The 19,576-nt window shown below is 35.8% G+C and overlaps 2 protein-coding genes across 4 annotated transcripts in view; one reads left to right on the top strand and one right to left on the bottom strand.

The window, feature by feature from the left end:
• The window catches only part of LOC145288002 (uncharacterized), a 283,397-nt gene that overhangs the window by 82,995 nt on the left and 180,826 nt on the right, over positions 1-19,576 (bottom strand). The window contains exon 1 of one of the 2 annotated variants that reach the window (XM_080136002.1): positions 7,796-7,929. The exons of the other annotated variant lie outside the window; for it this stretch is intronic. The gene's annotated coding sequence lies outside the window, so the exon portion shown is untranslated. Of the gene's footprint in view, positions 1-7,795; positions 7,930-19,576 lie in introns of those variants that run through there. 2 annotated transcript variants of the gene reach the window in all.
• LOC145288006 (uncharacterized) lies at positions 4,220-18,599 on the top strand. Of its 2 annotated transcripts, XM_080136006.1 has the most exons (7): positions 4,220-4,358; positions 10,360-10,455; positions 10,549-10,723; positions 12,147-12,229; positions 16,500-16,541; positions 17,150-17,239; positions 18,480-18,599. In XM_080136006.1, the coding sequence occupies exons 1-7, from the start codon at positions 4,350-4,352 to the stop codon at positions 18,501-18,503; spliced, it is 519 nt and encodes a 172-aa protein (XP_079992132.1). In that variant the 5' UTR covers positions 4,220-4,349; the 3' UTR covers positions 18,504-18,599. The 2 variants fall into 2 exon arrangements, with proteins under 2 accessions (XP_079992132.1, XP_079992133.1); XM_080136007.1 differs by lacking the exon at positions 10,360-10,455.

Genomic DNA, 19,576 nt, shown 5'->3' with positions numbered 1-19,576 from the left:
TTTGTTTCCTTCATTCAATTCGCTTCATTATTTTTTCTTGTAGCGAGTTAGGGTATTTATATCCTGGTCCGCGACAGCTCCAAAAAAATTGTTACTGCTGATATTTTGGTTTTTGGAAAAGCATTAAAAAGACAATATGACCTTCACCTTCACCGAGGTGCACGACTTATATGACTTTCACTGAGGTGCGCGACTTGACACAAAAAAAAACAACTTCTTAATCAACTGCTAACGCACGCGTCATTGTAACGTCCAATGACAACAACAACCACCTTCTCACTCGACCTGCCTTTTATACCACTTTCTCAATCCCTCCTCTTGCGCATGCGCCCAGATATTCCTGACAACCTCGAGACTTCCGCTTATAAAAACCCAAGTTTTGTTGTCGCACATGCCTACGCAAGGCACAAACACGTGGCCGTTTGTTTTGTTGGTAAGTACTACACTCCCCCCTGATCTGATGATCACATAGAGTGCACTCCGGGGGTGGCCTCTTAGTTCGCTGGCTTCTGCGAAGCGTGGTATTTACAATCTCGGATTCAGGTTCTGGTTCTGGGTGTGGTTCTGGTTCTGGTTCTGATCCTGCCTGATCAGACGAACTACAACTACCACTCTCTTGCCCGGTGACCTCACTTATCAGCAGCTCATCATCTGATGATTCATCGCTCTCTGTAGTTGTGGGATGTACTTCACTAGCTGGGCAAAGATCGTGCACATTGCGTGGGGTTCCATCAACAAGGACCGACTGCTGGCTGACCACTCCAGTTATTCGTCCTCGCTTGAACTTGGTGGTGCACCGGTTTCCAGGGGGTCTTACCCAACTTACCCAAACTGGATCCCCTACCTTGTATTTGTCATGACTCTCCTCATCGATTGGCTGGACAGTGTCAATGCCCTTTATCCTAACACGGTATGTGTGTATGGCATTGGCCGGTGCTGTTGTTAGTGTCTTCCCATCCTTTGGTGTGATGTTATACCAATACATGGCCTCCGTAATGGTGCATTGCTTTCTAGCAGCAATTCTCTTGATGCTGCAATGGCTCCTCTCAGCAATGCCATTCCCTGATGACACATGAGCACATCGCAGTCGTAGTCGGACACCCCACTCATTCAACAACTGCCGAACTTGGTGGCTACAAAAAGCAGCATCGTTGTCTGTCAATATCTCTTCCGGCGCACCCCGCTCAGAAAAGATAGATGACAGTTGGCGGACAACATTCGCTGAGTCCTGCCTGGTCATTTGCCGCCACACCGCAAAACGAGTGGGTCCACAGTCGATAAGGGTTAGAAAGAGCTTACCACTGTAATGGGTAATATCCATCGCTACTCATTGCCACACATGCTCAACCTCCAATCGCCCCTTCTGCCATTGCTCAGGTGCAGGATCTATAGACTGGCATGCCTCACAGTGCTTGATGATCTGCCTGACATCTGCCCTTATCACTGCCAGGTCCACATGCCTCACAAAATACAAAGTTCTTTTGATACCTGGATGTCCACTCTGCACATGAATTCTTTGTATTTGGCATGAGCTAATCGCGCCAACTGCGCAAGATCGAGCAGCGAACTCCACGCCTGTCTTCACAGCTTCATACCATTTGTGAGGCACACGGGTTAGTTGGTCTGCACGATTACAGTGTGATGCCACGAGCGTTACACTCACTGACAGGTCATACTCCGATACCAGACTCTTCAGGGTGTTTAGCCTCCGCCGGATTAACATCTCACTGGCTGCCTTAGTGCGGACTCTCGTTCGTCCCGAAAGAGTGTCGGACACCCAGTGATAGACACAGAGAGAATCCGTGTACAAGTGCAACTTCTTTGACTGCCATTGCAGTGCCAGATTTAAACCCTTCACAACAGCATCCAGTTCTGCCAGGTTGATGTGTTGAGCATCATTCACAGGTCGCAGCCAGCACACGTCTTCAATTACGTTTCCATGTTGCTCCAATAACACTCCCAATGCCAAAGAACTAGCGTCAATCCACACATTCACAGTGTCCCCATCGACACACCATTCTCCACGGGCAGGGTCCTCCTTGTCAACTTTCTCTAGGGTTTCCATCGTCATCAGAGTTAGAAGAGCATCATTAGATACATCATCCCAACCTGTAGTTACTAAACTTGCCCTGCGTTTGATGACGCCCACAGCTGCTTGGAGCCAGCCACACACTGGTAAGTAACCAATAAGTTTCCCACACAAGGAAAAAATAATCCACCGCGTAATAACATCAGGGATGTTTGGAATCTCACTGCCACATCTCCATCGTAAGGTACTGTCTTTCCCACAGACGTCCAATCCTAATACCTGTGCTCCATCCCTCAGACGTTCAAGATCCTTGCACTCCAACCCTAATTGAGCTAACTTTTCTCTGACGTGCGACGCAGATTGTATATCTTTATTGATGTACACATCGTCAATATAGGCCGATGTTGCGTCCTCAGTGGTCTTTTCCTGAGACAACACTGCATTTACAATGGTCTTCATGATTTGCGGTGCCACAGTCAGCCCAAAGCCAAGTCGAGTAAGGCAGTACCTCTGACCCCGGAACCACGCTGTCTGGAATGACCACAATGTCTCATCCACTCGCACCTGCAAATAAGCCTTCCGCAAGTCTACTATAGACACATTGGAGCCCTTCTAGCACCATTCTCTCAGCTTGCTGGCGCACACGTCAGCATTAGTCTTGGTTGCCTGCGCCATCATTACAACCGGTTCCCTCAGGTCCTCCTCATCTCTGATAATGGCTCGAGCGCGTTCCAAAAATGTTCCATGGGCGTTACAGATACGCTGGTGGAAGCCCTCAACAGTTGCTTAACATGGTTGGGAAGGTCGGCCACAAACGCATACGCCAGTGTCTGCTCTGACACCATTGCCAAATAGAACTGCAAGTTTCTTCAGCTCCGCGAAGAAGATGTCCACGGTTTCTCCTGGCATGAGCTTCCTAGAGGCAAATGTTTCATAGGCCGTGCAGGGATCCATGGCAAATGCCTTGTATAAAGCATTTTTTATAGAGTTAACATCAGCCTTCTCCACGGTACAAAGTTGCTGATATACACTCAGGGCGCCTCCAGCCAATCTCAGGGGAATCACTGTATGCACCCCCTTTACTTCACAGAGGTTGCAGGTCAGCTCAACCCTTTCGACCCAGTTGACAACAGAAGTGGATCCGTCGAATTCGAGTATCAGTTTTAAATCAAACTTTGCCCCAGCCATAGTTGTCCAGGAAAAGAGACAAAACGAAATCGCCGAAATAGCTTATGACCTTCACCTTCACTGAGGTGCACGACTTATATGACCTTCACCGAGGTGCGCGACTTGACACAAAAAAAAACAACTTCTTAATCAACTGCTAACGCACGCGTCACTGTAACGTCCAATGACAACAATAACCACCTTCTCACTCGACCTGCCTTTTATACCACTCTTTCAATCCCTCCTCTTGCACATACGCCCGGATATTCCTGACAACCTCGAGACTTCCACTTATAAAAACCCAAGTTTTGTTGTCGCGCATGCCTACACAAGGCACAAACACGTGCGCATTTGTTTTGTTTTTAAGTACTACAGACAATCTTCTGAATTTTCTTATTGGCCACTTGTGTCACGTGATACTGTCGCCAACTACATCCGCCAGAAATATGTTCATTTTACTTTTGTTGTTGTGAGAAAAGTGTGTGGGCATATTTGAAATTGTGCCGTTGCTAGAAGAACTTATTTTTGTGCAAAATGCGCGGGGAAATTGAAATGAATAAAGGTTCATATATTTGCGCCCGAGCGAGTGTGTGTGTGTGTGTGTGTGTGTGTGTGTGTGTGTGTGTGTGTGTGCGTGAGTGAGTGAGTGAGTGACTGCACAACTCCTTGTCGGATAAATAAAATTTTGTATACCTTCCTTACAGGTTTCTAAGGTTTTTGGAAAATTTGAATAAATTTTCAAAAATATTTTTATTTTATATATATATATATATATATATATATATATATAATGTTTAAATTTTATTAAAAATCTAGGCGCAAAACGAGTGTCCCTATACTACAATTGAGCTAAACTTGTCATTGAATAATTTTGATTCTAATTATTTGGAAATTATGTGTTATCACGTGATAAAATGTATATATGTGTGAGGGGGGGGGGTAATCGAATTAAAAAAAAACAAAAAGAAAAAACAAGAAAAATAAATAAACAAGATAGTGATGACGTCATGTGTACGAGCCAATCAGAATCCTTGTAGTAATTTTGGCGGCGGGAAATAAGAAATAAAATCTTTATTTTCGTCAGTCGTGCTTTCAAATAAGTTTATCAATTTGTCGCCATATTCTGATTATTATCGAAGCAATCAGAGCTACAATGGCTAAGGTAACTATATCGACATTTTTTTTTCTTTCTAGCTCTAATTTTTCTTTTTTAAACCACGTTTTTTTTCCTCGTAGCGGACTTAAGAGCATGTGTTTTCTTATTTCAACGTCGTAAATTATCAAAATGAAGTTTGGAGCCACTTAAGATCTTAAACTCCATAAAAATCATTTAAATTTTGAACGGTATCCTGTCTATTTTCATATAAAGTGATTTTGGTATTATCACGCTTCTTCTAGTTAAGTTAGAATTAAAAAGTAATGACTTTAATTTGATAGAAATTATTTTTATATAACTAAACTTTTAAACAAAGCAGTGAAACCTGTTTAAAGTTTAGTACATTCGCTAAACAACTTTTATTTGTTTCTCCCCTGCGTTACTTGCACATTTTATTAATTTGGCTTTGTTCAATCAAGTTCTGCATGTGTTTTCCGTTTTCTGCTGATCATCCTGTTTCACGATGAATACACTGAAAAAGTACATGCTGATTTTTTTTTTTTTTTTACTAGTACTAGTGCACTTATTGATCCGTGCTGAAATAATGTTATTTAAAAAGCCATTCTTAACATGGGAGGGAGGGTATTTTGTACTTATTCTGTACTTAAACCTTACAATTGAATAAAAAAATAAAATTAAAAAAACTTTAAATTTGGAAATACGATTTTAAAAAATAGCGCGGATCCGGATCAGTAAGTGATCACCAAAAATTCATAAAATGTTTGTTTGCTTTTGTTTTAAAAAATTGGTAAACATTAGAATGAACTCTTTCAGGGTATTTATCGTGAAGCAAAACGGAAATAAACAGACCTGTATTAAATACTTTAACAAAGGCACTAGTCCCTAGCATTTACTTAGAAGTTCAAACCTTTAACTTATTTTAATTACAAGTCAACGTCTATTTTTTCTTTGCTCCTAACCGAAAGCTGTTTTGAACGAGTTTGGACAAGCACAAACCCAAATGCTTGACTTTTGCTTAAATTTAATTTGTAGTATGAAAAAAACGGGTTTGTATTACTGTACGTACACATAGATTCGAAAAAGTTGTCAAAAAACAAATATAACAAATGTTATCAAAGGCAAGATAAGTTACTTTTCTGCCAAACTGGATATATTTTTTTATTCAATGTAACATATTTATTCAGCTCGAAAAACAGTGTTTACCGATGTATTCGAAAATTCAAGATGGCGTCTCACACCCTCTTTAACACCGTAAGTATGGAAAAAGGTGTTATAAATAAAAAAAAAAACTATACAAAATACTATTAAAACCCCGTCGAATATGTCAATATGTTACAGTAACATATATTGAGCGAGTTTTTAACAGTATTTTATCTGGGCTTTTATTTATAACACCTTTTCCCAAACTTACCGTGTTAAAGAGAATCAGACGCCATTTTAAATTTTCCAATACATCGGTAAACACTGCATGTTTTTCGAGCTGAATAAACATGTTACATTGAATAAAAACACAAAATATATCCAGTTAGGTAGAAAAGTAACTTATCTTGCCTTTGATAACATTTATTAGTTATATATTTGTTTTTTGACAACTTTTTCGTATCTGTGTACAGTAGTACAAACCCAAAACTTACTATCCCCCAATTTAGGTCCAACTAAAATATCTGGACCTGTACAATGCACCGCTTTATTTTCGTAATTTTTTTTTGTACTAGTTTATCGCCGAAAATAGACGCGGGTTTGTATTACTGTACACTGACACATAGATTCGAAAAAGTTGTCAAAAAACAAATATATAACAAATATTATCAAAGGCAAGATAAGTTACTTTTCTACCAAACTGGATACATTTTTTGTTTTTATTCAATGTAACATGTTTATTCAGCTCGAAAAACATGCAGTGTTTACCGATGTATTGGAAAATTCAAAATGGCGCCCGACACTCTTTAACATGGTAAGTTTAGGAAAAGGTGTTATAAATAAACTAGATAAAATACTATTTAAAAAACACCGAATATGTCAACTTATGTCACGGTAACATGAGCGAATTTCTAACAGTATTTTTAGTTTATTTATAACATCTTTTCCTGAACTTACCGTGTTAAAGAGTGTCGCGTCGCGCCATTTTGAATTTTTTAATACATCGGTAAACACTGTATGCTTTTCGAGCTAAATAAACATGTTACATTGAATAAAAACACGAAAAATATAGGTACTGGTCGCGATTAGAGTTCCCTGCCGAACACCCAAAAAAAAAGACTTCTCCCTTAGTTGCCATAGTAACTAAACGAACATGAATTTTTATCGACTTTGTTTTACTGTTTATGAATATTGAAATAAGACATTACTACACATTAATATCTCACTTTTAATCACTTTTATCGACTTTTTGTTTTACTGTTTGTGTCACTTTTATCGATTTTTTTTTTTTTTTTTTTTTTTTAAATAGCATTTTATTTTTAAATGACTACGTTTTACTGTTTGTCTCACTTTTTTTTTTAATATTGTACTAGTGCACTTATTGATCCGTGCTGAAATAACGTTATTTAAGAAGCCATTCTTAACATGGGGAGGGTGTTTTGTACCTATTCTCTACTTTAACCTTACAATTGAATAAAAAAACATTAAACTTTAATTAAGCTTAGAAATACGATTTAAAATATAGCACGGATCATAAGTGCACTGCACTAGCACCCATTTTATTTAGTAATTATTTTTTTAATATTCATAAACAGTAAAAACGTCATTTAAAAAGAAAATGCTATTTAAAAAAGAAGTCGATAAAAGTGACACAAACAGTAAAAAAGTTGATAAAAGTGATTAAAAGTGAGATATTGATAAATGTGTAGTAATGTCTTTTATTTCAATATTCATAAACAGTAAAACAAAGTCGATAAAAATGATCGTTTAGTTACTATGGCAACTAAGGGAGAATCAGTTTTTTTTTTTTTTTTTTTTTTTTTTTTTTTTTTTAAGGGTGTTCGGCAGGGAACTCTAATCGCGACCAGTACCAAAAATATATCCAGTTAGGTAGAAAAGTAAATTATCTTGCCTTTGATTACATTTATTTGTTATATAATTTTTGACAACTTTTTCGAATCTGTACAGTAATACAAACCTATAGACGCTTTTTTGTCCTGCAGTTGGAGAAATCAATATTTGAAACTGACCGAAGCATGAAATAAAACTAGATAATTACTTACGGATAGAACTAATTACTACGTGCCCCCCCCCCCCCAGCGTAGACACCAACCTCACGTTAAGAACGGCTTTCGTTCGGGGTCGCCAATTAGTCTTTCTCCACAAATTTTCATGCATTTCTTACAAGTTCTAGTGATGCAGGAAAATAGCCGATTAAGTCCGCTGCAAACAGTGTTCGATAAAGATTTAGGTGCAGTATTTTTTTTTTTTTTTTATTTTTTTTTTTTTGAAGCAGGGGATTATTTCGTAATTGTGGCCTGGTAAACCAACATAAAACCTACCTTATTTCCTGTGAGGTTTCGGGTGTGGTAAAAATGTGCACGCACTTGCGCGTACAACAATGGCCATCATTTATAAAGAATTACATTGCTTTTTCCCGGAAAAATACTTACTTGCAGAAAATTTAAATGAGTTCATTTTCAGCACACCTGAAAACCTTATAAAACGTTGAGGAATGTGTTGATTGGTCTATTAGGCCACAATAACACACGCACACACTTTTTGAAACCATAATTTCTACGTATCTTAACTATTCGTTTCCTGGAATTTTTAACGTTTTCGTTTTCAGCATTCTCGAAAACCTATAATGGTAATTTTAAAGGATTTTTTAAGGCTGGAAAGATTGCGCCTATACCAAAAATTCACATAAAGTTTGCATAAAATGGTTATTGCATTGTTCATCTTATAAAATGTTCAAGGTGCGTTAAAATACCAACTAGACATTTAGAGTTTTTAGCGGTAATCGCAACTGCTTTGAACGAATATCGCGTTTAAGTGTTTTTCGTATTAAGACCATTATCCTATTCAATGTTTTCACTGGTCGCCATGTTTTTTGCACGCGCAAACGGAATGTTTTGAATAAAGGTCTTAATATTATGAGAATTACCCCTCGGCGACAATTTTAAATGATACTCGTTCAAAACAAACTGTTACCTCTAAAAATCAACATTTTAAGATTAAGCCTATAATTGGTACTCTAGCGAACTTTGACAAATGTTTTATTCAAAATAAAGGATTTTTTCCTCTGGTAAATTAGTATCCAATCCGTTGAAAAGCTGAAAAATATAGGCGTGCGTGCATTGTACAGGTCCACCAAATTTGCCTTTTATAAAAATTTTTCCATTCATCAGTTTTCAAAATTACTTCCTAATTTCGAAGGATACCAATAAAAAAAATGTATGCCATTTTAAAATGAATGCCGATTCGATTACTTCACGGATTAAATGAATTTGCCTTTTCCGCATGCTTGGTTTAAAGTTGGAATCTATGCAATAATCGCCTAATCTGTCCCTCGTCTGAATTTTAGAATTCTTGGTCAGATGTCTTAAAACTGAGGTGCTAATGCATTTACTGATCCGCTATTTTTTTTTTTTTAAATCGTATTTCCAAGTTTAATTAGTTTTGATATGTTTATTCAATTGTAAGGTTAAAGTACAGAACAGGTAAAAAAACAACCTCCCCTCCCATGTTAAGAATGGCTTTTTAAATAACGTTATTTCAGCACGGACCTTAGGCTGGTGTTTACTGTTTATAATTACAAATAGAAATTAAATTGCAGCTGAAATAACTAACAATTTTGTTTCAGAAAATTAAATGATTAAAGCAACTAATTTTAGAATTTAGCTTTGCGTCAGTCCAGATGCATTTCTTTTAAATTTCAACGGTCATTAAATTTGATTTTATAAGTAAATACTAGTATCTACTCAGCATTGCCTGGTTACAAACTGCTTAAAGTTTTTTTTTTTTTTTATTAGAATTTTTGAACGTCTGTTAGTTCCCCTCATTTTTCAATAAATAATCCTGTTAAATTAATTCTAAACTATACTTATCGGAGTTACGTCTAGGTGCCCTCATGCTTCTGATAGTTTTGTATCAAGTACAGATTTTGGTTCTTGGTTTAAATCACTTATATCCTGAAAACGCTATACTCCACTTAAGTAATCAAGTTTTTAAACTGATTAATACTAAGTACGACTTTTTTTTATGAAAGGTGAACGCGTTTCTCATTCATTCCTAATATAACTTTAAAATTTTTAGACAGGTAAACCCGGTCTCCTTTTCACGGAACACTTTCCTAACAAGTTCTCCATAAAATTTTCTGTATTTTAGATACTCTAAAAATACAAATCTAGTAGTATGGAAAATATGGTTGACTTTTCCACTTCTATTGAAGTGAAATGGTTTTGGTATTGTCTTACCTTTTTATATCACTTTGAAACCATTTCTCAGTGAAAGAAATAACAGTACTTTGTACCTTGTAAGAATAACGTTTAAAAAGCTGCTAACATGGAGGGGGGGGTGCTATTTTGTAATTTCACCTAACAATTAAATTCAAGTTCTATAATATTTTATTAACCTGAAAATACTAAAATACTGTTACAATAAGTGCGTAATAACACTTAGTTATAGCACACATGTCATCCTACATGTGGAATGGTGATGAAAACTTGCCCGAAAAAGTCATCTTTATAAACCATTTAGAGAAAGGTTAAGGTATGAAATGCCTATATCCCTGTTCACCATACTTATAAAGGTGGCAACTGTATTCTAGTTTCCATTTTGTTTTGTATACAACACTTGAACTTTCTTTAACCATAAGTTTATGCCCTCTTAATAGTCATCTTTTTAAAGATCAAATTTAAATTTCCTTCAATTATAAAACTCCTGTTAAATAGTTCTGGTGGCAGAGCTATTTAAATTTCAGGCCTCTTAAGTGTTTGAACTACCAACTCTATAGCCCTGATATTACCTACACACCCTTGATATGAACCCCTTTCAATTTTTATTTTATTTTGTAAGGCACCCATTGTTGCTGTCATTTTATTTTCCCCCCTCTTTCTTACAGAATAAGAGAATTTCATTGCAGTCATTGCAACCAAGTGCCACAGTTGGGTCTAATGAATTAGTAGGGAAGAACACTTTGATTAATCCTATCTTCAAGGTAATGTTACTTCTAATCTATACCACTTATGAAACTTGTAACTTCATTTTATTTACTCTTTAAGGTTGAACTTTCCAATACTGTCTGTTTCAGGGCTCAAAAAAATCTGCAAAACAAGTATCTGCAAGCATTTCTCAAAAGACAATCAGCCAATATTGTAAGACTAAATCATCTGACAAGATTTTGAGTGGCGAAAAAATCGTTAATGACAAAGAAAACCGAACCAAGGAATCGATGGAAAATGAAATTCGGGATCTCACATCAACAGGTATCTCAAAATTTTAATTTTTATTTAATCAGAGCTCAGTAAATGAGTTCAAACTTTATCAAGGGTATGTATTATATTCGTGGAAAAATGTTTTTTGGCGTTAAGTTGAACGCCAAACATTTTTGCACCAACCTACTACATTGAGAAAGTACAAGTCCGATAAGTTCATCGGAGCACATTACATTAAAATATTTGTAAAATAGGCACAGGGATGCAACATTGCACTGACATAAGTTGTAACTTAGTTGACAGTGAGGGACCTATTAGATTGGAGATTTAAAAAATTTTTTTTACCCTGTTCAAAAGAGACTAGCCGTGAGTGCACTAGTCCAGATGTGACAATATCCCATACATGAACAAATGGTAAAGATATAGGATACTCATGTGAATAATTTTCTAGCTTGGTAGAGGGAACTTTCTTTGCAGTAACTTTTACAATATCTATATATAAATTTGTATTTTTTGTTCACAAGTTGATTAATATATACAAAATCCATTACTTCATATTCATTCCTATATATACTATGATTATTGCAAAATATAAGATTAAAGAGGTGACGTCCTTTGCATATTACATTAAGGAAAATCGAATTAAATAGCGGTGTATTATTTATAGTGAGAATTATTTAAAGTATTCTATTCAAGTTTATTTAAATTTGATTCATATTGATAACATTTATTTTTACCGACATCGATTTTATGAATTGGTTAGTTATTTCTCTTTGGCACGAACATTTTCTTTTTCTACGGATATTAAAACTAAAAACTTTCAAGCATTTTTGGAATTCGGTTAAAATAATTTCCGTGATTTCGCAATTAATGTTGTGGTCCAATGAATTTTTTAAAATAAACAATTCAATTCAACTATGATTCTTTATTGAAAGCTAACAAAAACTTTCATTTACGTTTTTTACCAGTTTTTTTTCTTCACATTTTTTTAAATCGTAACTTTTTTTTTTTTTTTTTACCGCAATAACTGTTTTATAACAAAGATTCGGTTAACAACTTCTTTGGTATTTTTGAAACTGAATTAGTTTTCGTTGCAACAGAATGTAAAGACATCTTTCTAGACTGAGATAGCATAATAGAAATTCGCTTAAACTGGGATGTAGTCATGCTCAATGTCCGGAGAATAGCTTATCTTATCCCTTCTGCCATAATATCTGGAGTTTGTCACATACTTTTTTCGGGGGGGGGGGGTTACATTTTCGTATTTTCATTCGTTCTTTTATTTTTGAAATTGTTGTTGGGAAATGATAAAGTTGACATAATGAAAGACTGCTCAATATTCTTAGTATAGCAGGTGTGGCGAAACCGAACTTCATGTCAACCCTGACAACGCTGGGTATACATGTTAGTCTTTAATGTGTTTAGGGAGTTTGAAGTATAAAATTTCAATTTAGAATCCTCTTTATTCTTTCAGATACAGTTTCTGAAGACTACTGGAAAGAATTTGCTGAACAACGAAGAGAAGCGTTAGTTGAAGTAATGGAAGAGAACAAAAATGTAAGTAAAAATTTTGACTATGCTTCTATATTGTGTAATCTGGGAATTGGTAGTATAGTTGATTTTGCATGAATCATGTTGATGGGATTATTTCCCTGATATCTTTTTAGTTAGAATTTTCTAGAAATACACAGGGGTACTTGCAGGAAGGACCATGTTTAGGTTACCAACAACCTAAATGAAAGTTTCTGTGGAATTAGATTCAAGCTTTGTAAAACCAGGTCATTAGTGTCATTAATCATTTAGTCTCTTGGTATAACAAAACATCTGGACACCACTTTTGTGGCACAATACAGCTTCATGACCTGTGATGCTAAACCTAAGCTATGCTTAGGTGATTGTTACTTAGGTTTTTTTTTTTTTTTTTTTTTTTTAAACTGCCAATATTCTTTATGGCATATTTGGATGATCATTCCATCCTGAGGATAGTTGTTTGTGACTGCATTGTAACCTTTAGAGATTAAGCAATAAAACCCTTCACTCATTTGCTTTCTTTCTCTCATTGGACACGAGGTCTGAACAGGAAAAGGAGACCTACAATGCCTCTGCATATTCTTGACATTGTAGCAAAAATATGCCCAGGGCAAACCATAAAATTTTATAAATGGAGGTAGAAATCTAAAACCTGACTTTAAGAAAATGACATCTAATAGATTTACACATCCTGGATTATATCATTTTTATTTGAAAAATATCAATACAGATATATTGAGTTTATCATTACCTGAATATTTTTCCAAGAGATGGGATGCTTCCATTCAGTCTCAAGATAATGGATCTACCCTGTAAGGATAGCTGCACATATGATTGAGGCAAGGGTTGTGCAATTTCTAACCACACCTCTCCTGAATCTGCACTGCTTGAGTTCAGTGGCAAAGAGAGGTTCAGGATGACTGAAAGCAATGCACATACAGTACCTGGAATTCTCGAATGGTCACCCATTTTATTCCCAATCACTCAATGTTGCTTAACTTCGGTAATCTGATGGTAACTGATGTGTCAACATAATTATACCATGAAATTATGAACAATTTTTTTCATAAAATGTAAAGTGATTCAGTTTTTAAAAACAATGGAAGCAGCTAAATCTGTCATATTCCTGTTCACAATGGGGTTAATATATAGTAAGTTATAAGAATATATACGGCAATTAAGCTACACAATATTCTACGTTTCATCCACGTTGGGATTCATCGGGTGAATCCTAGTGTGGATGAAATGCAGAATATTCTGTGTAGCTTAATTGCCATAGTTATTTTTATAACTTATGTATTGAGCACTGAACTAAATACTTAGTTCACGCATAAAATACTTTCGTACATTAATTTGACTTTCATATATTATTTCTGCATGATATCTATATATTCAAAAGGAGTCAACCTTCCCAATTTAATCTAATTTGTATATTACATTAAAGAAAATCTTAACTCTATTTAGAATTTCCCTTTTAAAATTTAAAATTATTCTATTTAGAAATATAAAGTTGATTTTAATTTACTTTTAACATCAGATGCGTTTAAAAATGGTTTCCATTTAACCTATTAGTTACATCCCTTAGCTATGAAATTTTATTTCCGTTTGAATTTCATAGATGAAAATGGACACGTTTTTATGCTTCCAAAATATGGACAATTTACAGGCAAATTGTAATAACTTGTGATATTTGTATCTTAGTGTCTATATCCTCTGTTTGGCAATGCCGAGTATGTACAGCTAGTACTTTTTACATACACGAGGTTGTCTCCTCAGCAACCGACAAGGCTAACATGCTTGCCAGTCGGTTTGCTTCAAACTCCACACTGGACCCTCTAAACCACCCCCTACCTGACTTTCCTATGCAGACAGACGCCACACTAGACGATCTGAAAACCACCCCTGCTCAGGTGCATGCTATCATAAAAACCTTGACACCTCAAAAGCATGTGGACCCGATCTTATCCCAGCTGTGCTATTAAAAAAGTGCTCAGCCGAAGTAGCTCCAGTTCTCTCCAAACTCTACAACAAATGTCTTAATGAAGCTTGCTTTCCGGGCTGTTGGAAAACTGCTTCTGTTGTACCAGTATTCAAGAATTCTGGCGAAAGGACAGACCCATCAAATTATCGCCCCATTAGCCTCCTCCCACTTTTTGCCAAAATATTTGAGACCATAATTAACCATGCTCTAGTCCATCATCTTACAGATGCTAAACTACTGACTGACAAACAATATGGATTTAGACAAGCCCGTTCCACAGCAGACATCCTCACTGTGATCTCTGAACGTATATACCATTCACTGGACAAAGCGGGGGAAGGTAGAGCGGTAGCTCTAGATATATATAAGGCTTTTGACAGGGTATGGCATGAGGGTCTCCTCAGTAAAATCAGATCATACGGTATCACTGGTAGAATACTTAACATAATTAAATCCTTCTTAGATAAGAGAAAAATCCAGGTAGTCCTCGACGGTCGCACATCTAAACAATATGATATAAATGTGGGAGTGCCCCAGGGTTTTATCCTTGGACCTCTATTGTTCCTGATATTCATAAATGACCTCCCCGACAACATTGCCTCTGAGATGGGTATATATGCTGATGACACTACACTCTATGGCAGACACGACAGGAAGACGAATGAACACATTTCTAAAGAAATGGCAGAAACACTAGAGGAAGACCTCCAATCTGTAGTGGAATGGGGACAAAAGTGGTTGGTCGCGTTCAATGCTGCCAAGACTAAACTAGTTTCATTCAATAATTACAAGAAACCCTCTCTACCACCCATAGCAATGGCCAGCGACTCTTTATCTGAGAGTCCATCTTTCAAACTCCTTGGCCTAACGTTCACAGGAAACAGGAGTTGGAACAATTACATTGAAGGCATTGCCAGGGCCGCTGCAAGAAAGGTAGGCTCTCTCTACCGTGCTAGAAAACTACCACCCGAAAGTATCCTGTACCTCTATAAGGCCACCATTCGCCCATGTATGGAGTATTGCTGCCACATCTGGGCTGGTGCATCTGCTACTAGTCTCTCGCTCCTTGACAAGGTTCAAAAGAGAGTCGCAAACCTGATAGGCCCTGAACTGGCATCTAAGCTTCAGCCTCTGTCCCATCGACGAAATGTTGCATCCCTCTGCCTTTTCTACAAGTATTTTAGTGGTGAATGCTCTGACGAACTGCAATCACTTATGCCCCCACGACGCGAGCACCCTCGACAAACCCGACAGGCTACTAAATCCCACCCCCACACTGTAGAGATCCCTAGATGTAAAAGATCTTTTTACTCCAATAGTTTCTTCCCCAGAACCGCAAGACTCTGGAATTCCATTCCAGGTCCCTGCTTCCCCAACAGTACTGATGTGCAGAAGTTCAAGTGTAACGTGAACCGACACCTTGCTGCCCAAATCCCTACATAGTAGTTGTTGCCCCTGATAGTAGCCCCCTACACCAAAGTGACAATTTGCCTTGTTTGGGGTGAAAATGTAATAAAAAAAAAAAAAAAAAAAAAAAATATATAAAAATATGTATTAAATGCTGCAGACTTCGCTCGCACTCAAAAGGAAACTTTAGTTCATCTTGTGATGTTTTTGTATTAAATCATTGCAAAATCCATGTGTTCATTTTTCTAATTTTATTCAATGTGTTAATCTGTATGACCTTACAGAATCCTGTGGCAATGATTGTCAGCAAAATAATATAAATGCTAATTTGTATCTGGCAGTCAAATGAAGTGAAAGAAGTAATAACTTTACTTCTAGTTTTATATTAACTAAATTCTTTAAAGTTGTGTACTGATTTTTAGTTTATAACTAAAATAGACTGAAAATTGTCAGTTTTTGCATTATTAGCCGAGACCTGAAAAAAACTCCTTAACCATATAAACACCGATTTTTACTGATTGGTATACCTTTTAACCATTACCTCGCTCTGTCTTCAGGTTAGAATGATCACCGAAAACCTTTAAAAGAAGTTTACCCCCCCCCCAAACCTCTTTTCTGTTAGAAAAGTATACCCATCACTTAGAGATTTTGTTTTAAATATCAGGAGCTTTAATTTTATTTTTTCCTTCCTCTGGAAATACTTTTCTATAAATTGCACGGAAATGGATTAAGCGATCACCCCTTGGTGATCGATCATAATACATCCTTTAAATTTAGGTGTAGCCCACATAAATACAGAAACTTACTTGGAGTGTGACTTAATTTTGGGCAAGTTTTTTTTTTTTTTTTTTTTTCTCTCCCCCTATAGTCAGGTGACATACTCATGAAACCATTTTTGTTCTCTTCCAGCTCCATGAAAAAAATGCTCAGCTGCAGAAAGAAAATGAAGAGGTTTGATTTTTTTTTTTTTTTTTTTTTTTTTTTTTTTTTTTTTTTCCCCCCTTCTCTTCTCTCTCCATACCACCAGTGTTGTACTCTTATAACCTTTATGCTAACAAAGTTCTGATTTTTTTTTTTTCCTGAGAATTAACCATTTTCGGTTGCCTAGGTGTAATGGTACTTGTAAATTGTAAGTTCATAATTACACATGACCTGCACACCCTCTCAATTGTTAAAGGGTGAATTTAAATGATGGGCGCTTACAAGCTATGGGAGGTGTTCATGATGGAATTTCAATGATTTTATTATAAATTCTGACAATCCATGGGTGTAACTTAATATTCTAATAATCCTCTTTCTACGACGTATTCTTGGGCCCTTTTATGGGCAAGAGTTTTGATTCTTAGTACTGAGAACTCGACTGAAGTTATGTACTAGAAGTTTCAATATTAGTTCCTGTTTATTAGAGGGCCTTAAATTTTGAAAATCTGTAATTTTACCTCATTTAAGAACTCTTTAAATATGCAAATAGTATTAATATTAAATTAACTTTTTAGTCTTGTATCCTTAATGGTTGCATGTAAGCATATTTTATAACTTCTCTTGGTTTTATTTTACAGCTATTGGTAGAAAATGGTGAACTAAAGGAAGAAATTGAAAGGCTTCAGCTTTACGTTTCAAAAGCTGAGGAACTTGCAAAACTCCTGGAGGTAAATGTTCAAATTTGTTTCCTTGAATGTAAAAAAAAAAAAAAAAAAAAAACCTGCAGTTTTAATTCAAAAACCTTTTATAGAGTAATTTTTCTGTAGAAAGTTACTAGTGTCTGCGTAACGGAATGCCTAGTATGGCCTGATCATAAAATCCATGAATATATATTAATTCATGCAGATTTTGTTTTATATAGAGCCAATTCTATTATATTGTATTCAATATACAATGATTTAAAGTTATAAAAAAGACTTTGGTGCCATCATCTAGAATCGAAACTAAAATGTTTAGTGCTCCAGCTGTGTTACTGTTTGTAGCTATCAACAGATGAAATCTCCCTCTGTTTTTGCTTTCATTTAGAATGTAATTTTTAGTGATGGCTGACTCAAATAAAAAATACCCCCCCCCCCCCCCCCAAAAAAAAAAAAAATTTCTTTCTATGGACTGGACTCTGGTGAATCCAAAAAATAATCTAAAATGAGACTGGCTAGGCTGAAAAAGATAGTTATCTTGTTTAGAAATTTAAGTAATAAAGATAGTTAATATTTGAGATAAAATAAATAAAAAGCATTTAAAACTACAAACCAAAAAATTATGCAGGTAGATTGCAAAGTAACTTTTGACCATGGTAACATAATTTATCACTTTTTGAATCTGGATTGTTAAAAAAACTCATTGTTTTGAAAACTTGAATGTTGTCTGAAGGCCTTGAAAAACAGACATTAAAAATCTGTCTAGAAGCATGGAATTGCTTACGTCATGGCTGCAAATATTTAGATTTATACTTTTTTTTTTTATTATTAGTGCAAAAATAAATGTACCTCTAAAAATAAATACGGTTCTTATATTTTTATATAAACCTGTTACAAAAAAAATTATCCAGTCCTTGTGTATAATGACTTATGTGAAAAGAACTTGATAAGCTATCACTAATGACCTAATCTTCAGATGGACTAAATCTTAACAATTCTGTATCAAAATAGTTACTTAAACTGAAGTCTAAATAGATCGAATATTTCTTACTAGATAGTACAAACGTTAATTTATGCCACTCCAGTAATGAGCTTCTGTACTGATTGAGGGTTTTTTTTGTTTTTTTTTTTCTTTTCTAAGTGTGATTCAATCTAGGAATTCTGATTTTGTAAGAAACCAGAATTAAGTTTACTAATTCATAAATAACTTCTGATTTTAAAATGAAAGCATTTCAACTGGGTTATTTGAACTTGTTTTTTATCGTTTCAGAGTGTCACGGAGGACTCCAGCTAACAGATCTTTCTGCTTTCATATTAAAAATTTTATTTGTAATTCATCTAATTTTTCCATTGTATATAACATTTCTTTAAATAAATTTATTTAAGCAATGTTTTGCTTCTATACACATTTCTTTTATTTCTTGGCAATTGCAAAAGTATGAAAGCAATTTTTTTTTTTTTTTTTTTTTTTTTTTACCAAAAAAAAAATCCAACCTTAATCGCCCTTTGGGGCCTGTGGCGCAATGTCTATCCATTGAATTTCTACAGTTCCAGGTGAGCATTGTTTGAAGATAGGTTTCAATCCTACCCAAAGTCGGCCAGACCATTAGTCGGCCAAAACGTGAGACGATAACTATGGAAGCTCGGTAATTGCGGAGTTCAAATGATCTACATTTGAAAAGCCCCACCCACCTCCTCAGTTCCACAATTTTCACTTTTAAAACTTTTGGTTAATCTCAATTAAACTTCAGAATTTAAAAAGTTTGCCTTATCGCCAAGGATTTTTCAGTTAATTCTAAATTAAATGCCCACTTTGTGACCAAGGGAAAAAAGAGTGACTTGCATGACTCTTCGATATTCCTGTCCGAAAGGTTGTTTTGCAATAGAACGTGCTTTCCTAAATCCATATTGGTGGTCAGACAGAAGTTTAACAGCTGTAAGGTAAGGTAGTGGACTAGAGCTTGATTAATTAAGGACTCAAATATTTTGGCGAAAAGAGGTAGGAGGCTAATTGGGCGATAATTTAATGGGTCGGTTCTTTTGCCAGAATTTCTGTAAACTGGTATCACAGAAGCAATTTTCCAGCAGCCAGGAAAACAAGATGTGTTAAGGCATTTGTTAGTTTAGAGAGAACTGGAGCAACCTCAGCAGAGCATTTTATTTTTTTAATAGTACAGCCAGGATGAGATCGGGTTCACATGCTTTTGCGGTGTCTAGGTTATTTTTTTTTTATATGTACTTGAAGGCGTGATTTTCAAATCATCTAGCGTTGTTTCTGCCTGCGGCGGAAAATCGGGGCAGGAATAGCTTGCTCGGTCAAAGGTAGTTTGGTGCAGACTGACGGGCAAGCATTTTAGCTTTCTCAGT

This window comes from Euprymna scolopes, chromosome 11 (genome assembly GCF_053919585.1).
Source record: "Euprymna scolopes isolate OS-2025 chromosome 11, ASM5391958v1, whole genome shotgun sequence".
In the NCBI taxonomy this organism is placed as follows: Eukaryota; Metazoa; Mollusca; class Cephalopoda; order Sepiida; family Sepiolidae; genus Euprymna; species Euprymna scolopes.
Note: the sequence above shows the minus strand (reverse complement) of the source record. Positions and strands in the feature narration are given on the sequence as shown.